This window comes from Cavia porcellus, unplaced genomic scaffold (assembly GCF_034190915.1).
Source record: "Cavia porcellus strain 051 isolate PalLab524CR breed Dunkin Hartley unplaced genomic scaffold, mCavPor4.1 scaffold_23, whole genome shotgun sequence".
Classification (NCBI taxonomy): domain Eukaryota; kingdom Metazoa; phylum Chordata; class Mammalia; order Rodentia; family Caviidae; genus Cavia; species Cavia porcellus.
The window spans coordinates 7204746-7217832 of NW_026947506.1; the positions used below are offsets into that span (position 1 = coordinate 7204746).

The 13087-nt window shown below is 58.0% G+C and overlaps 1 protein-coding gene across 1 annotated transcript in view; it reads right to left on the minus strand.

The window, feature by feature from the left end:
- The window catches only part of Frmpd2 (FERM and PDZ domain containing 2), a 105840-nt gene that overhangs the window by 68329 nt on the left and 24424 nt on the right, over positions 1-13087 (minus strand). The window contains exons 2-9 of the mRNA XM_013148562.3: positions 11304-11429; positions 10093-10250; positions 9176-9241; positions 7215-7406; positions 6076-6208; positions 4844-4925; positions 2839-2971; positions 1184-1255 (exon numbers count right to left, since the gene is read on the minus strand). Of these exons, the coding sequence (XP_013004016.3) occupies positions 1184-1255; positions 2839-2971; positions 4844-4925; positions 6076-6208; positions 7215-7406; positions 9176-9241; positions 10093-10250; positions 11304-11429 (962 nt within the window). The remainder of the gene's footprint in view (positions 1-1183; positions 1256-2838; positions 2972-4843; positions 4926-6075; positions 6209-7214; positions 7407-9175; positions 9242-10092; positions 10251-11303; positions 11430-13087) is intronic.

Sequence of the window (13087 nt, forward strand, 5' to 3'; positions counted from 1 at the left end):
CCCTGATGTTTCCGCCTTGGATTCAACTGACCATGGACTGAGCCCATGAACCCATAAGCCTCGCCTTCCAGCTGTGGGCATCCCGGCAGAGGAAAAGTGACTGATGTAACAGCCATGAGGGAAAAGACTTGGGGGGGAGGGGCAGTACAGACCAGCAACGTCAGGGTTTAAGGGACAGACAGCAGACGTTCTAGTCCAAGCAGAGGCGCTGGGGCCATGAACCACAGGAATCCGGGTACAGGGTTAAGCGCAGAGGTCCAAGCAGTCTTGTTTTGGGGGAGCCCTCTGCATACATGCTAGGCTTCAGGAGCCCCTCTATGGATTACAAATAGGCTCCCAAGTCTGGTGCCTGCTCCCAAGCCTGCCAGGGATGGGGTGAGCCCCACAACACCACTGGCACGGCCCCAGCATCCTTGTTGGAGCAGAAGTTGCCCCCATGTTGGAGGAGTCTGCAGTCCCCTAAGCCGTGTAACCTCCAGGAAGCAGAAAGGGGCCCCAGGAAGTCACCCCTTCCTCCCTACCCAGTACGGGCTTGTAATGCGGACTGGTGAGGACTGGACGGGGGGAGGGGGTCAAAGGGGACCAGCAGAAGAGGCACTGATCCAGCACACAGGGAACAAGGAGAGGCCAGGGAGAGACCAGGGAGAGCCCCCGGGGACACTGCCCTGCAGCTCTGCCTGAGGGCCTGTGTGAAGAGCTCCCAGTAGGCTGTGGACCCCCAGAGTGCATCATGATGCCTCCAGCCCGTCCCACACTCGCCTGTTACCACCTGCACAGGTCAAGAATCCCTGAGCTTTGGGCACCTCAATCCTTAGAGTTCTACGGAAAGCATCAATTTATCTCAGGCTGAGCCAGAGGAGGCTGCCTGCCACCTTCTGCACTTCTCTGTGAGGGCAGGGTCATCCTGGGCTTGGCACCAGGACCTGGGTGCAGCCAGCCATTGCCAGGGCCATGCTCCAGCCTGCAGCATGATCAGGCTGGTAACCAGACAGAAGTGGGAGACAGGAAGGGGCACCCACTGCACCACACTGCTGGGACTACGGTTCAGCCCAGACAGGGACAGCAGGGACCTGACACACTGGTGCCTGCCAGAGAGCTCAAAATAAGGCCATCACAGGTCCCAGGGAGACGGGGCTCTCCAGGGTTTCTAGCTAGGCGATCCCCCCCCCCCCATCACTTTTACCACAACTGATCCGGGCAGGTGCAGCGTCACCGGGGCCTCGGCAGCCAGCAGGAGGAACTCCGGCCTGGAGAACTGGGGAAACGGGCAGTCACGGACTGGACAGGAGAGGACGGCTCCAGGCTGGAGCTGGGCTTCCCCTCTGAGCGTGTCTCTCTCCCCCATCCAGCCTTCTGCCATAGAGCCAGAAAGAGACAGGTGTCACTGAGGCCAAGCCATGGTCCCCAGCAGAAGCTGTCCGGGTGGGGAAGGAGACCACTCTGCCCCAGCTACCGAGAGGCACACAGCGAGGAGGACAGTGTCCTCCTGGGCGGCTTCTCAGTCACACGGCACAGTGTGACCTTGAGTCTGTATTTTGGGCATAAAACACACTGTAGAAATAGACACTAGGCAATAAAAAGCGTGAAAACTGAACCACTCCATTGTTAGCAGGCTTGCTCCCCCAGGGTGCCAGCTTGACTCTGCCCATTGGCAGCGTCTGACCGGGCGTCATGGTTCAGCCCTTCTGTGTCACACTCAGGACCAAGAGAGAAAAGACGTCTCCGGTCATCGGTCCTCAGCCTGGCCACTGCCCGTGTGCTCAGCTCATTTTGCAGCCTCGGAGATCAAGGCTCCCGGAGAATAAAAAGCTCATGCAGTCACAGGACCAGGGAGAGACAGGGTCCAGTTCAGACTTTGCTGTGCCCCCCAGGGCACTCAGCGGGGCTCCTGTCTCAAAAAGTCAAAATCCCTGCCAGGGGCTCAGCTGTGTCCTGCAGTCCCCAGAGGATGATAAACAGAGGAGAGGCAGCAGCTGTGCCCTGCTGCAGCTGTCACCCCCTGCCGTGGCACCTCACTCCAGGGTTGGGGCATCTCAAGGCCACCAGGAACCCCTGGGGACCCCTCCTCAGGTTTATGATGGTCAAAGTGATATCAAGGACAGCAGGGGACAGGATTGGGCATCTGGGAACACAGAGAGGGACATCCTGAGGCTGCTGGGGCTCTGCTCAGCTCTGGTCTGTTAAGAAGCAAACCTCCCTGCAAAGAGCAGGCAGACAGAAGCAGGTTCTTCTAGTCTGAGGTCACGGAGGGTCCTGGATGGGGACACAGAGGCTGGGGAGGGGCAACTCTGAGGCAGAGGGGTCTCCTCCTCGCTTCAGGAGCACCAATCCCTCGTGGTCACTGTGGGCTTCAGCTCATGGCACTGCCCGTTCTGAAGGTGCCTCATTCTAAACACCGCATGGCATGGCCTGCCGCGGACAGCGCCTGCCCGCTCCCGCCTGCAGCACAGACACCTGTGCCGAGCGTGGCTGCCCATGAGCAATGGGGCCCACCCCTTTCCACTGCCTTTACCTACAGAAGGCCAACCTGTCCCAGATCTGTGGCCGTGCCACGGTCATCACAGGTGGCCTTGGGGGCATCCCTGTGCACCAAGCTGCACCGCCACAGAGAGGCAGCCTGCAGCCCAGCCTGTGGTCCTCAAGGCATAGACGGCAGAGCCCATCCCAGGAAGGCCGCTTGGAATGCACCAAAAGGAACTGCATGTTTCAGGTCTGTGGTCACCTGTGCTGTGGACAGCAGCCCAGGGGCCCGGTCCCCGAGGACCCTGCCCACCTTCCTCCTGGGCACCATGGCCCTGCTCAGCCCTCCTCAGAGCCCCCCAGGGCTCTTCTGCTCACCTTTGCCTTCCTCTGCAAGAGACCCTGCTGGCGAGTCACTGACCACGAGTGCTCTGCTTCCGCCCGGAGCGCGGCCCCTGAGCCGAGCCGCTGGCCGGCCTGCCCACCAAGGGGCGCTGCACCTGTGAGAGCACTGGGGTGGGCAGAGGGGCGAGGAGCTAAGGTGTTGACACCCACCCCATCCCCCCTCCCCGCCACTGCACCAGGCACGCGGCAGGGCAGGCTGTACCCACTTTCAACGCCCTCGTCCCCCCACACACACCAGTGGGTTCCCCATCCCCAAGGAGGACCGTGCCTGCTCTCCAGGTGGAAAAATCAAGCCCAGAGGAAGTTAAAGCCGTGCACCCTCGGGTGTTTGCTTCTCCCCACCCCAGGACTCTGCCTCCATGCTCTGGGTGCGATGGCCCAGGTCCCCGGTAGCCTGTGAGTGCATCGTGGAAACACCAGGGCCTCTGACTTCCTTCCCTCAAATTTATGTATCTTTCAAGACGTTTTGACAGTGAATATGCAGCCATGCGCCAGGTGACAACGCTTTGGTCAACAGTGTACTGCATGAGTGACCAGGGCCCCACAGTGCTGCGATGGAGCTGGAGAAGTCCCGGAAACATGGTAGCACACCACACATTCCACTCATGGGGACAGAAACCCGCCGCGCTGCCAGGTGTGTGACAGGCCAGGACAGCACATGCAGCCCTGCACAGCGCTGTTACGACCATGGGCAGTGGCCAGGCCCGACGGTGCTGCTGGTGTATGAGTTTAAAATGCACTATTTTCTCTGCTGTTTCCAAGTGCCTCCTTCTGGCCATCAGTGTCCCGAGTGACAGCCTGCCCTGCACTGCACACCCCGGCGACTGCGTACCTGGTTTGCACAATCACCTCACGCCGCCTCCTCAGATCCCACCATAAAGGACAGAGGCCATGTGTGGGTTACGGCACCAGGGATCTGTCCTCGTCCTCGTCCACTAAGTCGGTTTTAGGTGGCAGGAAGGATCTCTGAGAGGGAGCACCAGCGTCCGGCCAGGGCCCGGCTGTGGATGTGACACTGCACAGGGACCCACTGGACCACAGAGGGACAGACTCTGCCACTGTCCTTCATACACCAGCATGGGAATCAGCAGGTCCTCAAACCTCAGATGCCCATCCTGGCTCCAGAAGACTCAGGCCAGGAGGGATTTGATCCAACACCGGAGGACACCCCAATTCTTCAGCCTGCCACTGCCCCGGCCCCTGCCATACAATTTTGCTCTTCCCACCCAAAGATGGAGTCCAGCTCCGCACTTTGTGACTCTGGGCCAAATATTTTGTTGGCTGCTTTCAAGATACTATCTAGCTATAGAGTCCAGCCTAGCCTCAAACTGAAAGCAATCCTCCTGCCTCCGCCTCCGAGGTGCTGAGATTACAGATATGTGCCACCACACCTGGCTCAGCTGAATCTCCCAAGGCTTCATTCGGCCAATGCAGTGGGGTGGAGGTGGTGAAGACCCCGTCTGGAAGCCCTTGAACCCCTCTCTCCTTTCTTCCCCCTCCTTTTGCCCTCCCTCCCCCACCCCCATTCTGTCACCATCCTGATAGCAATCCGAGCCCGGCTACTGATAAAGGCCAGGGTTCCCTGACACGAAGCCACCAGCTGGATAGCACCCAGGATAGCACCCAGTGGACAGCAGAGGCCTCCGGACAAGCAGAGCCAGCCCCCGGCCTGCAGACTGTGGGCCCAGGGAGCAGGGATTGCTGGCCACTGGCCATGTCATCAGAGGTGACCACAGACAGCTACTTCCACAGCGAGGCTGTCACTCAGTCCCTGAGCCAGAGTGAGGTTCCGGGGGTACACAGGTGCCCAGCAGCACAGCTGCCACAGAGCCCCCTGACGCCTTCTCCCTTTGCTGATGGAACAGCGCTGGGATTTGCTGGTGAACAAGAAGCTTCTCAGCAGTAACCAGCAAAGAAGCAGGACTTGCATGGCTCCAGGTGCCACTGGTCCCCGCCCCGTGGTCACCTGGAGGCTCACCTGTTCTCAGACGGGCTGCAGGGGCTGTGTGCTGAGCTGCTCCAGTGGGGATCCCCGGAGCTCTGCGCCTCCATGTTTCGCTCTGAAACGAACCAGACAGCATGGTAGAGGCGTGGGTAGGGGTGAAGGGCAGCTGGCTGCTTGGGTGACACTGTGGTTTCATGAGCTGTGCGTCCCTCAGGGAGATTGAAAGCAGCAGTCGGAGAACACGAAGCCCAGTGGCAAAGAGCACTGGGGCACCCTGTGTTATAGACGGCAAAACAAAAGTTTACCAAGAAAGAAAGGGAGGGAGGACAGGAAGAAAGGGGCAGGGCAGCAAGTTCAGATCCAGCTGACGAGAAGAGCCCAGTAGAAGATTTGAAGGCATCTGTCCGTTTCTGTTTTTGTTTTTGAGCCAAGGTCTCACTATTTGGTTCGGGGAGCCTTGAACTCACTTTGTAACCCAGGCTGCATAATAATCCTCCTGCCTCAGCCTCGGCTTAGATTACAGGCATCCATCTCCTCACTGAAGGTTATTTTAAAAGTCACTCCTTTAAGATACTTGACACAGTAACAAAAATATTTCTCAAAACTTTCACAAGTTACTTTTCATCTCCCTTTGTGTTATGGATTGTGTCTAGTGGCTCCCACCAAGCCTCATGCAATCATGGATGTGGTTGAATCCAGCGTTCATGATTGGTTCACTGTCTGGCACTGGGATTGGTGGTGTGAGTGCTGCACCCGCCCAGGGGCGGAGCTGACATAAACTATAAGGGCAGGAAGGAGGTGTGACTTTTTTTCTTTTTTGTGAGTTTCGCTCCTGCTGTTTTGCCCGGGCTGTGGGCAGCAGCCTGCCATGCCACCCTGCCTTGGAGCCAACTGAGTATGGACTAAAACCTCCAAAATTATAAGAAATAAACCTTCCCTTTCCTAATCTTAAGCATGAGTGTTTTTTGTCTCAATAATAAGAGGAAAGTTACCAAGACGCTCGGAAAGTAATTATTAGCTTTCTTCTTTCCTTGCTTGTTTTAGTCTGCTCCCATCTACTTGGACAGTCAGACTTCAACAGAAAGAGTTAACATGGCTAGAACCCAGAGGTAAAGTGTTAGAATTGCCCTGCAGGCCCGAGATCAGCCCCCTTTCTCCGGGAACTTTCTCAGCTGCCACATGGAGCATCCAGCCCACCAGGGCAGGGGTCAGGGATGGACACTGGCTCCCTCCCTCCGGGAGCTCCAGACCCCCCAAGGACTCACCTCTGTGGAGCTGCAGGTGGTACCCGGCCCGAACCTCGGGCCTCTCACCACTCGGCGGCTGCAGCCTCTTCCTGAGCAGGCAGCTTCTGCCCTGCTGCGTACAGATGTCTTCCCGCACCATTCTTCTCTCCACCTGAGGGTCGGGGGCATCAGGCATGGGCAACCCCAGGTCACAGGGGCACCCATGCTGGCCCGCACAGACCACCTGCCCTGCTAGGTCATCGAGAGCTGGAAGCTGTGTTGGCAGCAGCCGCACCCGCAGGAACCCTGCAGCTCCTCCCTGCAGGCGGGCACATCTGTCCCCACACTGCCATCTGTCCTTTCCAGGCCGTCCCCCGTCCCAAGCTCCTCTATGCAGAGACTCCCTTTCTGGTCCTCTGCACCTCCGCCCTGGCCACCCTAACTTTTACTCTGTCCTCACCTCTGTGCCCCTCCCCCTGCAGCTTGCTGAGGAAGGGACTGGCATCGCCCTCTCAAGGACAAGGCACCTGTGGGACGGCAGGCTGTGACCTCTATCAGGTAAATGCAGCACGGTCACATCCAAGCGTGAAGGAGGTCTGATGCGGGTGCAGGTGGGAGAGCCACATCCTGACGAAGGTCGGTAATGCCACCCAGCTGTCCTTGCACCTATAACCACTTGGCCCCGGCACCTGTCCTGTTCTCCCCAGCACATCTCTGGGCAGGCACAGCTGCCAAGGGACCCCGGCTTGGCCCCCTCTGTCTTGTCTCACAGGGAATCTCGTGCCCACCCCGTGTGCCTACCCTGCTCACCAACTTCTGCAAGCCACTGCTGTGCCAAGCTCTGGGGCCAGGGGAGGCAGCCTCCAGCTGAGCCCCCTTCCCCACTTCTGCTCAACCCAATGGGGGACCCGCACAGGAACCCCAGGCTCCTGGTCAGCTCTAAGGAACCCACTGAAGCCATATCTGCCCTGGGCCGCCCTGTGGAAGCCCTTGAAAGGGAGCTGGGAGTGAGGGATGTCACTGCTCTCTCCTGTCAGGAGATGGACCCAGGCCCTCACGCCCTCATCACTGAGCTCCGCCCACCCCGATTATTATTCTATCCATTTGAATTCTAACTGAGTTTCAATCTCAATCGGCCCACATGGCTGCTGGGTTGAGAAGCTGGGTTCTGTCCTCACCTTGGCGATTGTGCCCAGAACTAAGCCCACCAGCTGTCGCACGTGCAGGCTGGCAAGGAGTGGGGCCACGGCCACCGCCTCCTGATGGGTCCGACAGGCTTCCAGGATGGCCTGTAGTGGGCACCGCCTGCTGGGCTGGTCTTCGCACATGGCCAGCAGCAGGGCATGCAGGGGCTGGTGAAGCCGCAGGGGCTGTGGGCGCAGGGGTCGCAGGGGTGAGAAGCTGTCAGAGCCTCAAGACAACTGGTGCTCGGCCACTGTCCTACCCACACCTGCCCCTGCTGGAGAGCGCGGCTGGACACCAGGCTGTCACTGAGGCCATCCGGGCAGGGTGACAGTCCCTGCACCCACTGGGCACAACACCCCCCTCTCTGACCCCAGACATCCTGCAGCCTGACAGCAGGTGTGAGACAGATTCCTCTGTACCCACCCAGTCACCCCGGAGGCCTGCCCTTCACCTAGGGGTCACTTTCTCCAGTGACTCCGCTGGGTGTCATGGAGCCTTGCCCTGGACCTCGAGCTCCAGGTCACAAGCCCAGACTGGGGCCTTTTCCCTTTGGGGACACCGGAAGCAGCACAGGTGCCATCATTGCACTTAATGTCAAATGCACGGGGCAAGCAAGTGGCATGCATTTAAGTGGCTGCCACTGAGGTCTCAGAGGCAGGGAGAAAGCCAGGCTGTTAGCACCAGGGTGTAGCTCAGGGGCAGAGCACTCGCCCAAGATGCGTGAAGGCCCGGGCTCAGCCCCAGCATCACAAATAATAACCACAACGAGGAAGAGGGTGACAATGCGGACGACCGGATCGTTTCCCCCACTCAGGCCATGTTGAAAGCTGCCGTGCAGCAGGACCGCCCCGCAGGGCTCCAGGGAGCTGCCCCAGGCCCTTTGCTCATGCAGCAGAGGAGGCGCCAGCAACCCTGGCCTGCACAGCTGGTTTAGGTGCGCCCTGCCTCACAGGGATGGGAAGCACAGAACCGGCAAGAACAGACAGAGCTTTAAAGAGCGGGACGGGAGGGAGGAGGCCAAGGCAGCCGCAGTGGGCAGGATCAGGGGCAGGACCACGGCCTGTGGCAAAAGGACCATGTGGGGCCTCCTCCAGATCCAAATGATGTGGGGTTTCAGGATGGCGCTAGCCGAGCAGCACAGAGCACAGGCGACAGGGACCCATAAGAACAGCAGAGAACCGGAGAGGAGCCGGGCAGGAGGAGGAGCCATTCTGGGCGCCTCTGGAGCCTGGCTGAGATGCCGGAGTGCGGCCCTGAGGGCAGCGGGCAGGAGCCAGGGCTTCAGGGGGGCACGGTGAGCGGGTCTCTGCTAAGGAGGGTCCAAAGCTGGGTGTGGTGGTGCACATCCGCGATCCCAGCACTCGGGAAGCTGAGGCAGGAGGATCACTGTGAATTAGAGGCCAGCCTGGGCTACAAAGCGAAGTCAACACCAGCCTGAACCGCACAGTAAGACTCTGCCTCAATAAAGAAACAAACCAACGAGGCTTCAGAAATCGCTGGGATGTTGGCGTGGCGAGAGCTGGGGGACGAAGGGAGAGAGAGAGGGAAGGAGGAGGAGGAAGAGGAGGAGGACAAGGCGGTCTCGGAGCTGGGCCGGGTTCCCTTGCATGGGCTCTGTAGTGCTGGCTTCTAAGGAGTTTTTACAGCATGAGATGAAAATCTACACACACAGAGTCTGAAATTGTGTAAATCGCCGTGCTAACCAAAGCTTAAATTTATGTTTTCAGCTTTCTCATAGCCTAGAAACTACTCTGCAAAGTCTCCCAAAGGGAGGCGTGGCAAGGAGCACCCCCACATGTGAGGGCCACGGAACCCCACTCCCCAGGAGGCTCCTGGCTTCAGAAGGGGCTGCTCCCGCTGAGCAAAGCCACCAAGTGGCTCTCCCATCACCTGCCAGCCCTAACTGGGTCACTAAGTCACCCCAAGGCATGACCTGGTGTCCTTGTCCACAGACCTGGCTTGGCGGGACTCGGAATCCTGCGGCCCAGTAAAGGGTCATGCCCAGCGAGTAGACGTGCCCCTGCCGGGAGAAACACACGGTTAGAGTCACCTCTGCTGCTCCACGGCTCTGTGAGCAAACCCAGCACGATTTCCACATCGGGCCAGTTCGATGCCGCCTGTACCTCCCGTAACCTTTGCAGCCTCCTACAATACAGGAAGCCTGCTTTCTAGCAGCCACTGTGACACACAATGTTAGCAAAAGATCTAAGAAGGAAATCCTTTTGGGGCATCTGAAAAACTTTTCACTGCATTGGCCAAAAGAGCGCATGTGACTGATTCCATCCTTTCTGCATGGTGATACATGGAGTCACAGCAGCCATCCTGTGACCATGAGGAAATAAACACATAGATAACAGCCTCAGACAAGAGGGAAGAGCGGACCTATCTACCTGGATCCTTGATACCCTAATGAGCTGTAACCAAAATAGCACTGTGATAAGCATATACTGATTTTCAAGTCATTATATAAACACCCACAGTCATTTCGGCGTAATGCTGTCTTCAACTGAGCAACTATCTTGGTTCCAGTTCATGACGAGTGCCAACAACACAACGCAGTCTTGCTGCTGCTAGCTGAGTCCTCACCATGCCTGGGGCACCCGCCTAGCGCAGGGCCCACTGGGTCCTTGGAGCTCTTGCTCCGTGCCTCAATGGTACCAACACGCAGGCTGCTGCGCCCAGCTTCCCGTGGCTTTGGTTCACATGCGGGTAACAGCCCGACCAACTGCCCCTCTGCAGGTGTGGAAACCCGGCCTCGGTGAACACGACCCACCAGAGCTGAGAGCAGTACCCACTCTGCCTCCAAGGTGAGCAGGGGACCTGCAGCAGGCGAGCACTGGGGTCCCCTTTCTGCCCAGCACCCCCTCTTACCTGGGATGTGTCTGGATGATCGTCCTCACTCTGGCCCTGCAGCAGTTCTGGGGCCTTGAAAGGAGCAGCCTCTAAGTGAGAAACGTGGTCCTGGAAAGAGAGACTTCCGGCCGCAGAAAGAAGGGTGGACCAGGGGCAGACCACATAGGCGCAGGAGTCTGCAACCAAGGCGGTGATGCAGCTGGAGGGGGTCTGACTGCGTGCTCGGCGGGAGGGACACGGAGAAGAGGGCGTCTTCCCCGAGGCGTGGGGGCAGAGATGACCACAGGCCCCTGTGGCCACCGCCGGAATTTAGACCCTGCGCTCATCGGAGGCTGAGGGCCTGGAGACCACTTGGAAACTGGCCCAGGCCTGAGTTCTGTGCAGCCGGACCAGGACCCCAGGCTGCAGGCCTGGGAGCTCGGTCGCCCTTCACAGAGGCTCCCAGGCAGGGACGGGGAGAAGGTGAGGACCGTGGCGCAGGTGCATGGCCTGTCACCAGCCCCGAGGGGACCCTGATGGCTTTGGTGAGGTCACACACTGGCGCCTCTGCACGCGCTGAGCTGCTGCCCCTGCGGGACTGACAAGCCCGTGCCTGGGTGTGGGCTCGCAGTGTTAGTTACAGCCACGAATTTAATGCTTCTGGGGTACAAAGCCATCTCCGACCCTGGCTCCTTTAAGGTCCCCGGGGCCCAGAGCGCACAACCCTGTCTGCACAGCTCTGCTGCCCGCACTGCCCAGCTCACAGGGGACGGAGATCCCCCACGCACACTCCATCTGCACAATCACCTCCAGACACCCACCCGGAAGGGCTCCCGTCCAGTGCCTGTCCCTCGCTGGGGACCAGGCGGACTTTTGCCGTATCATCTTGTTTGTCTTATATGACAGTTTAATAATTACACGGACCTCCCCTGGGTTTCTCTTTGATAGGGCACAGATGAGCCCAGCATCTGGCAGACAGATGTAGAGTGTCCCTGGTGACTGTCCCCTGCCTCCGTCTCCATGATGCCCAGATAGCGCAGCTGTCAGAGGGCCCACAAGGCCTGGGTCTCTCTCTGAGCACACATGATCCAAAGCAGGCTTTTCAGCCATGTGGCCAGGTCCCACCGACAGGGCAGCCCCTGGGGATTCCCTCGCCCACTGGTTCTAACCCCAGCACCAACCACAGGGGAGAAGCAGCAGCCAGACTGACCCTCAGAAGAACGGACCCCGCTGTCCACAGGCTCTCTTACCGTGGCGGAGGTCTTCCAGGAGCCTCTCCCCAGCCAGTGACAAGAGGGACCAGATTTCCTCCTCTGATAGCGCCTCGCCCCTGACTTGCAGGGCGCTGGCCAGCGTCACTGAGGCCTGGCTGCTGCCTGCAAGGACACACGCATGGAAGAGCCCTGTACTGTCCCTGTGTGGACACACGGTTGGGCCAGCACATACCACTCCAACCATCCACAGTGCACAGGGCTGCACGTCATCACCTGTGTCCCCAGAGAGGGACACACAGGGGACATGAGCTCAGCATCTGCTAGAGGGTTTGCAGGGAAGTGATAGGTTTCCTGGGAATGAGCAAATAAACAGATAAATCACCTTCCGGTGAAGGGCAGACAAAACTCAAATGAGTGATCAGGGAGCGCAGCAGGAGCTCCCCCAAAACACAGTGGCCTTCTTCATCTTCAGCGGCTGCCCATGGGGCCAGTGAGTGTCCAGGAGCTGGAATAGGCGGCCCAGGGAGGACGCACCACAGAGGCAGGGGGCGGAGGGCGGAAGCATGGCCTTGCTTCTCTCTCTTCCAAGCAGCGTCCGTGTCTACCCCACAAAACTGCCCCCCACTGATCTCAGAGCCTCAGGAGCTGGCGGCAGCAGGAAGAGGCCGACCAGCTTCTTCTAATCAGTATCACTGAGCTTTTTCTGCAGCCAGAGCACAGGAGGGCGGATGCGCTGTGCTGGGGCGGGCTGGGGAGCCCGCTGCGGCCCCCCATCTCTCCACCGGTGCCGAGCCGAGCTCTGCACTCACCAGCTGCTTTGGGCCTTAGAAAGAGAGACACAAACCAGCTGGGCCTTCCCTCTCTACCCGAGCCACCAAGGCCCTCGGGATGCCTGACCCGAGCTGCCATGTGTCACAGGGACCCATGCACGATCACAGGTGGGTAACCAGGTGACGTTCCAGGTGACAGGTGTGCTGCAGTCCCTGATTTGGAACCACACCTGGTCTGCGAGCACCCACAAACCACACTGTGCCACACACATGCGTGTTACTGCGTATCAGTTAAACTGTTCCTAAAAGTCACGGACTGGACGCTCAGCTCCAGGCTATTTCTTTCTTTCTTTTTTTTTTCCTCCTCCTCTTCCTCTTTGTAAACTTTGCTTGAGGCTTGTGGGCTGAGCTTTCCCAGCCGGCCACACTGTTCTCACTTTTATAATCACCATGAAAGGCTAGAAAGTAAAAATAAGCAAGATTGACAAGACGGATTCTCAGGCAGAAAAGTCTCGCAGTTCCAGTGGGAAATACAGAATGTGAGGGTGTCCTGATCCCACTAAGACGGGAAGAAAAAATGTATTGAAAGTCTTCTAGGCGGGTGAGCTAAGACCACAGTTTCTATATAATTAATCAACAGGGAGGGAGGGACACCTTTCCAAGGGTGCCGGACTCAGCCTAAGCCTCACACTGACACCAATCTACGTCCAAGTGGAGCACAGATTTCACGTTAATGGAGAACCCAAAACTCTAAATTTTAAAGAAAAAAATGGGTCATATGGTAATGGTATGTTTAGATTACATTGCACATTAGAATATATTGCATGCTTAAATATATTTTTCTATTCTAGAGATAGTTGTCTATTCTACAAAATAGAATATATTAACTGTTTCAAAGCTCATCAATAAGCAGTTTAATTAGAAAATGATACAAGCATATTTCACAATGATATTATACGGATTACAAATAGTCCTCCGAAAAGAAAGCCACGCATCGCCAGACATTAGGGAAAGGCACGTTGAAGCCCCAGTGGCATAGCAAGCCGTAAC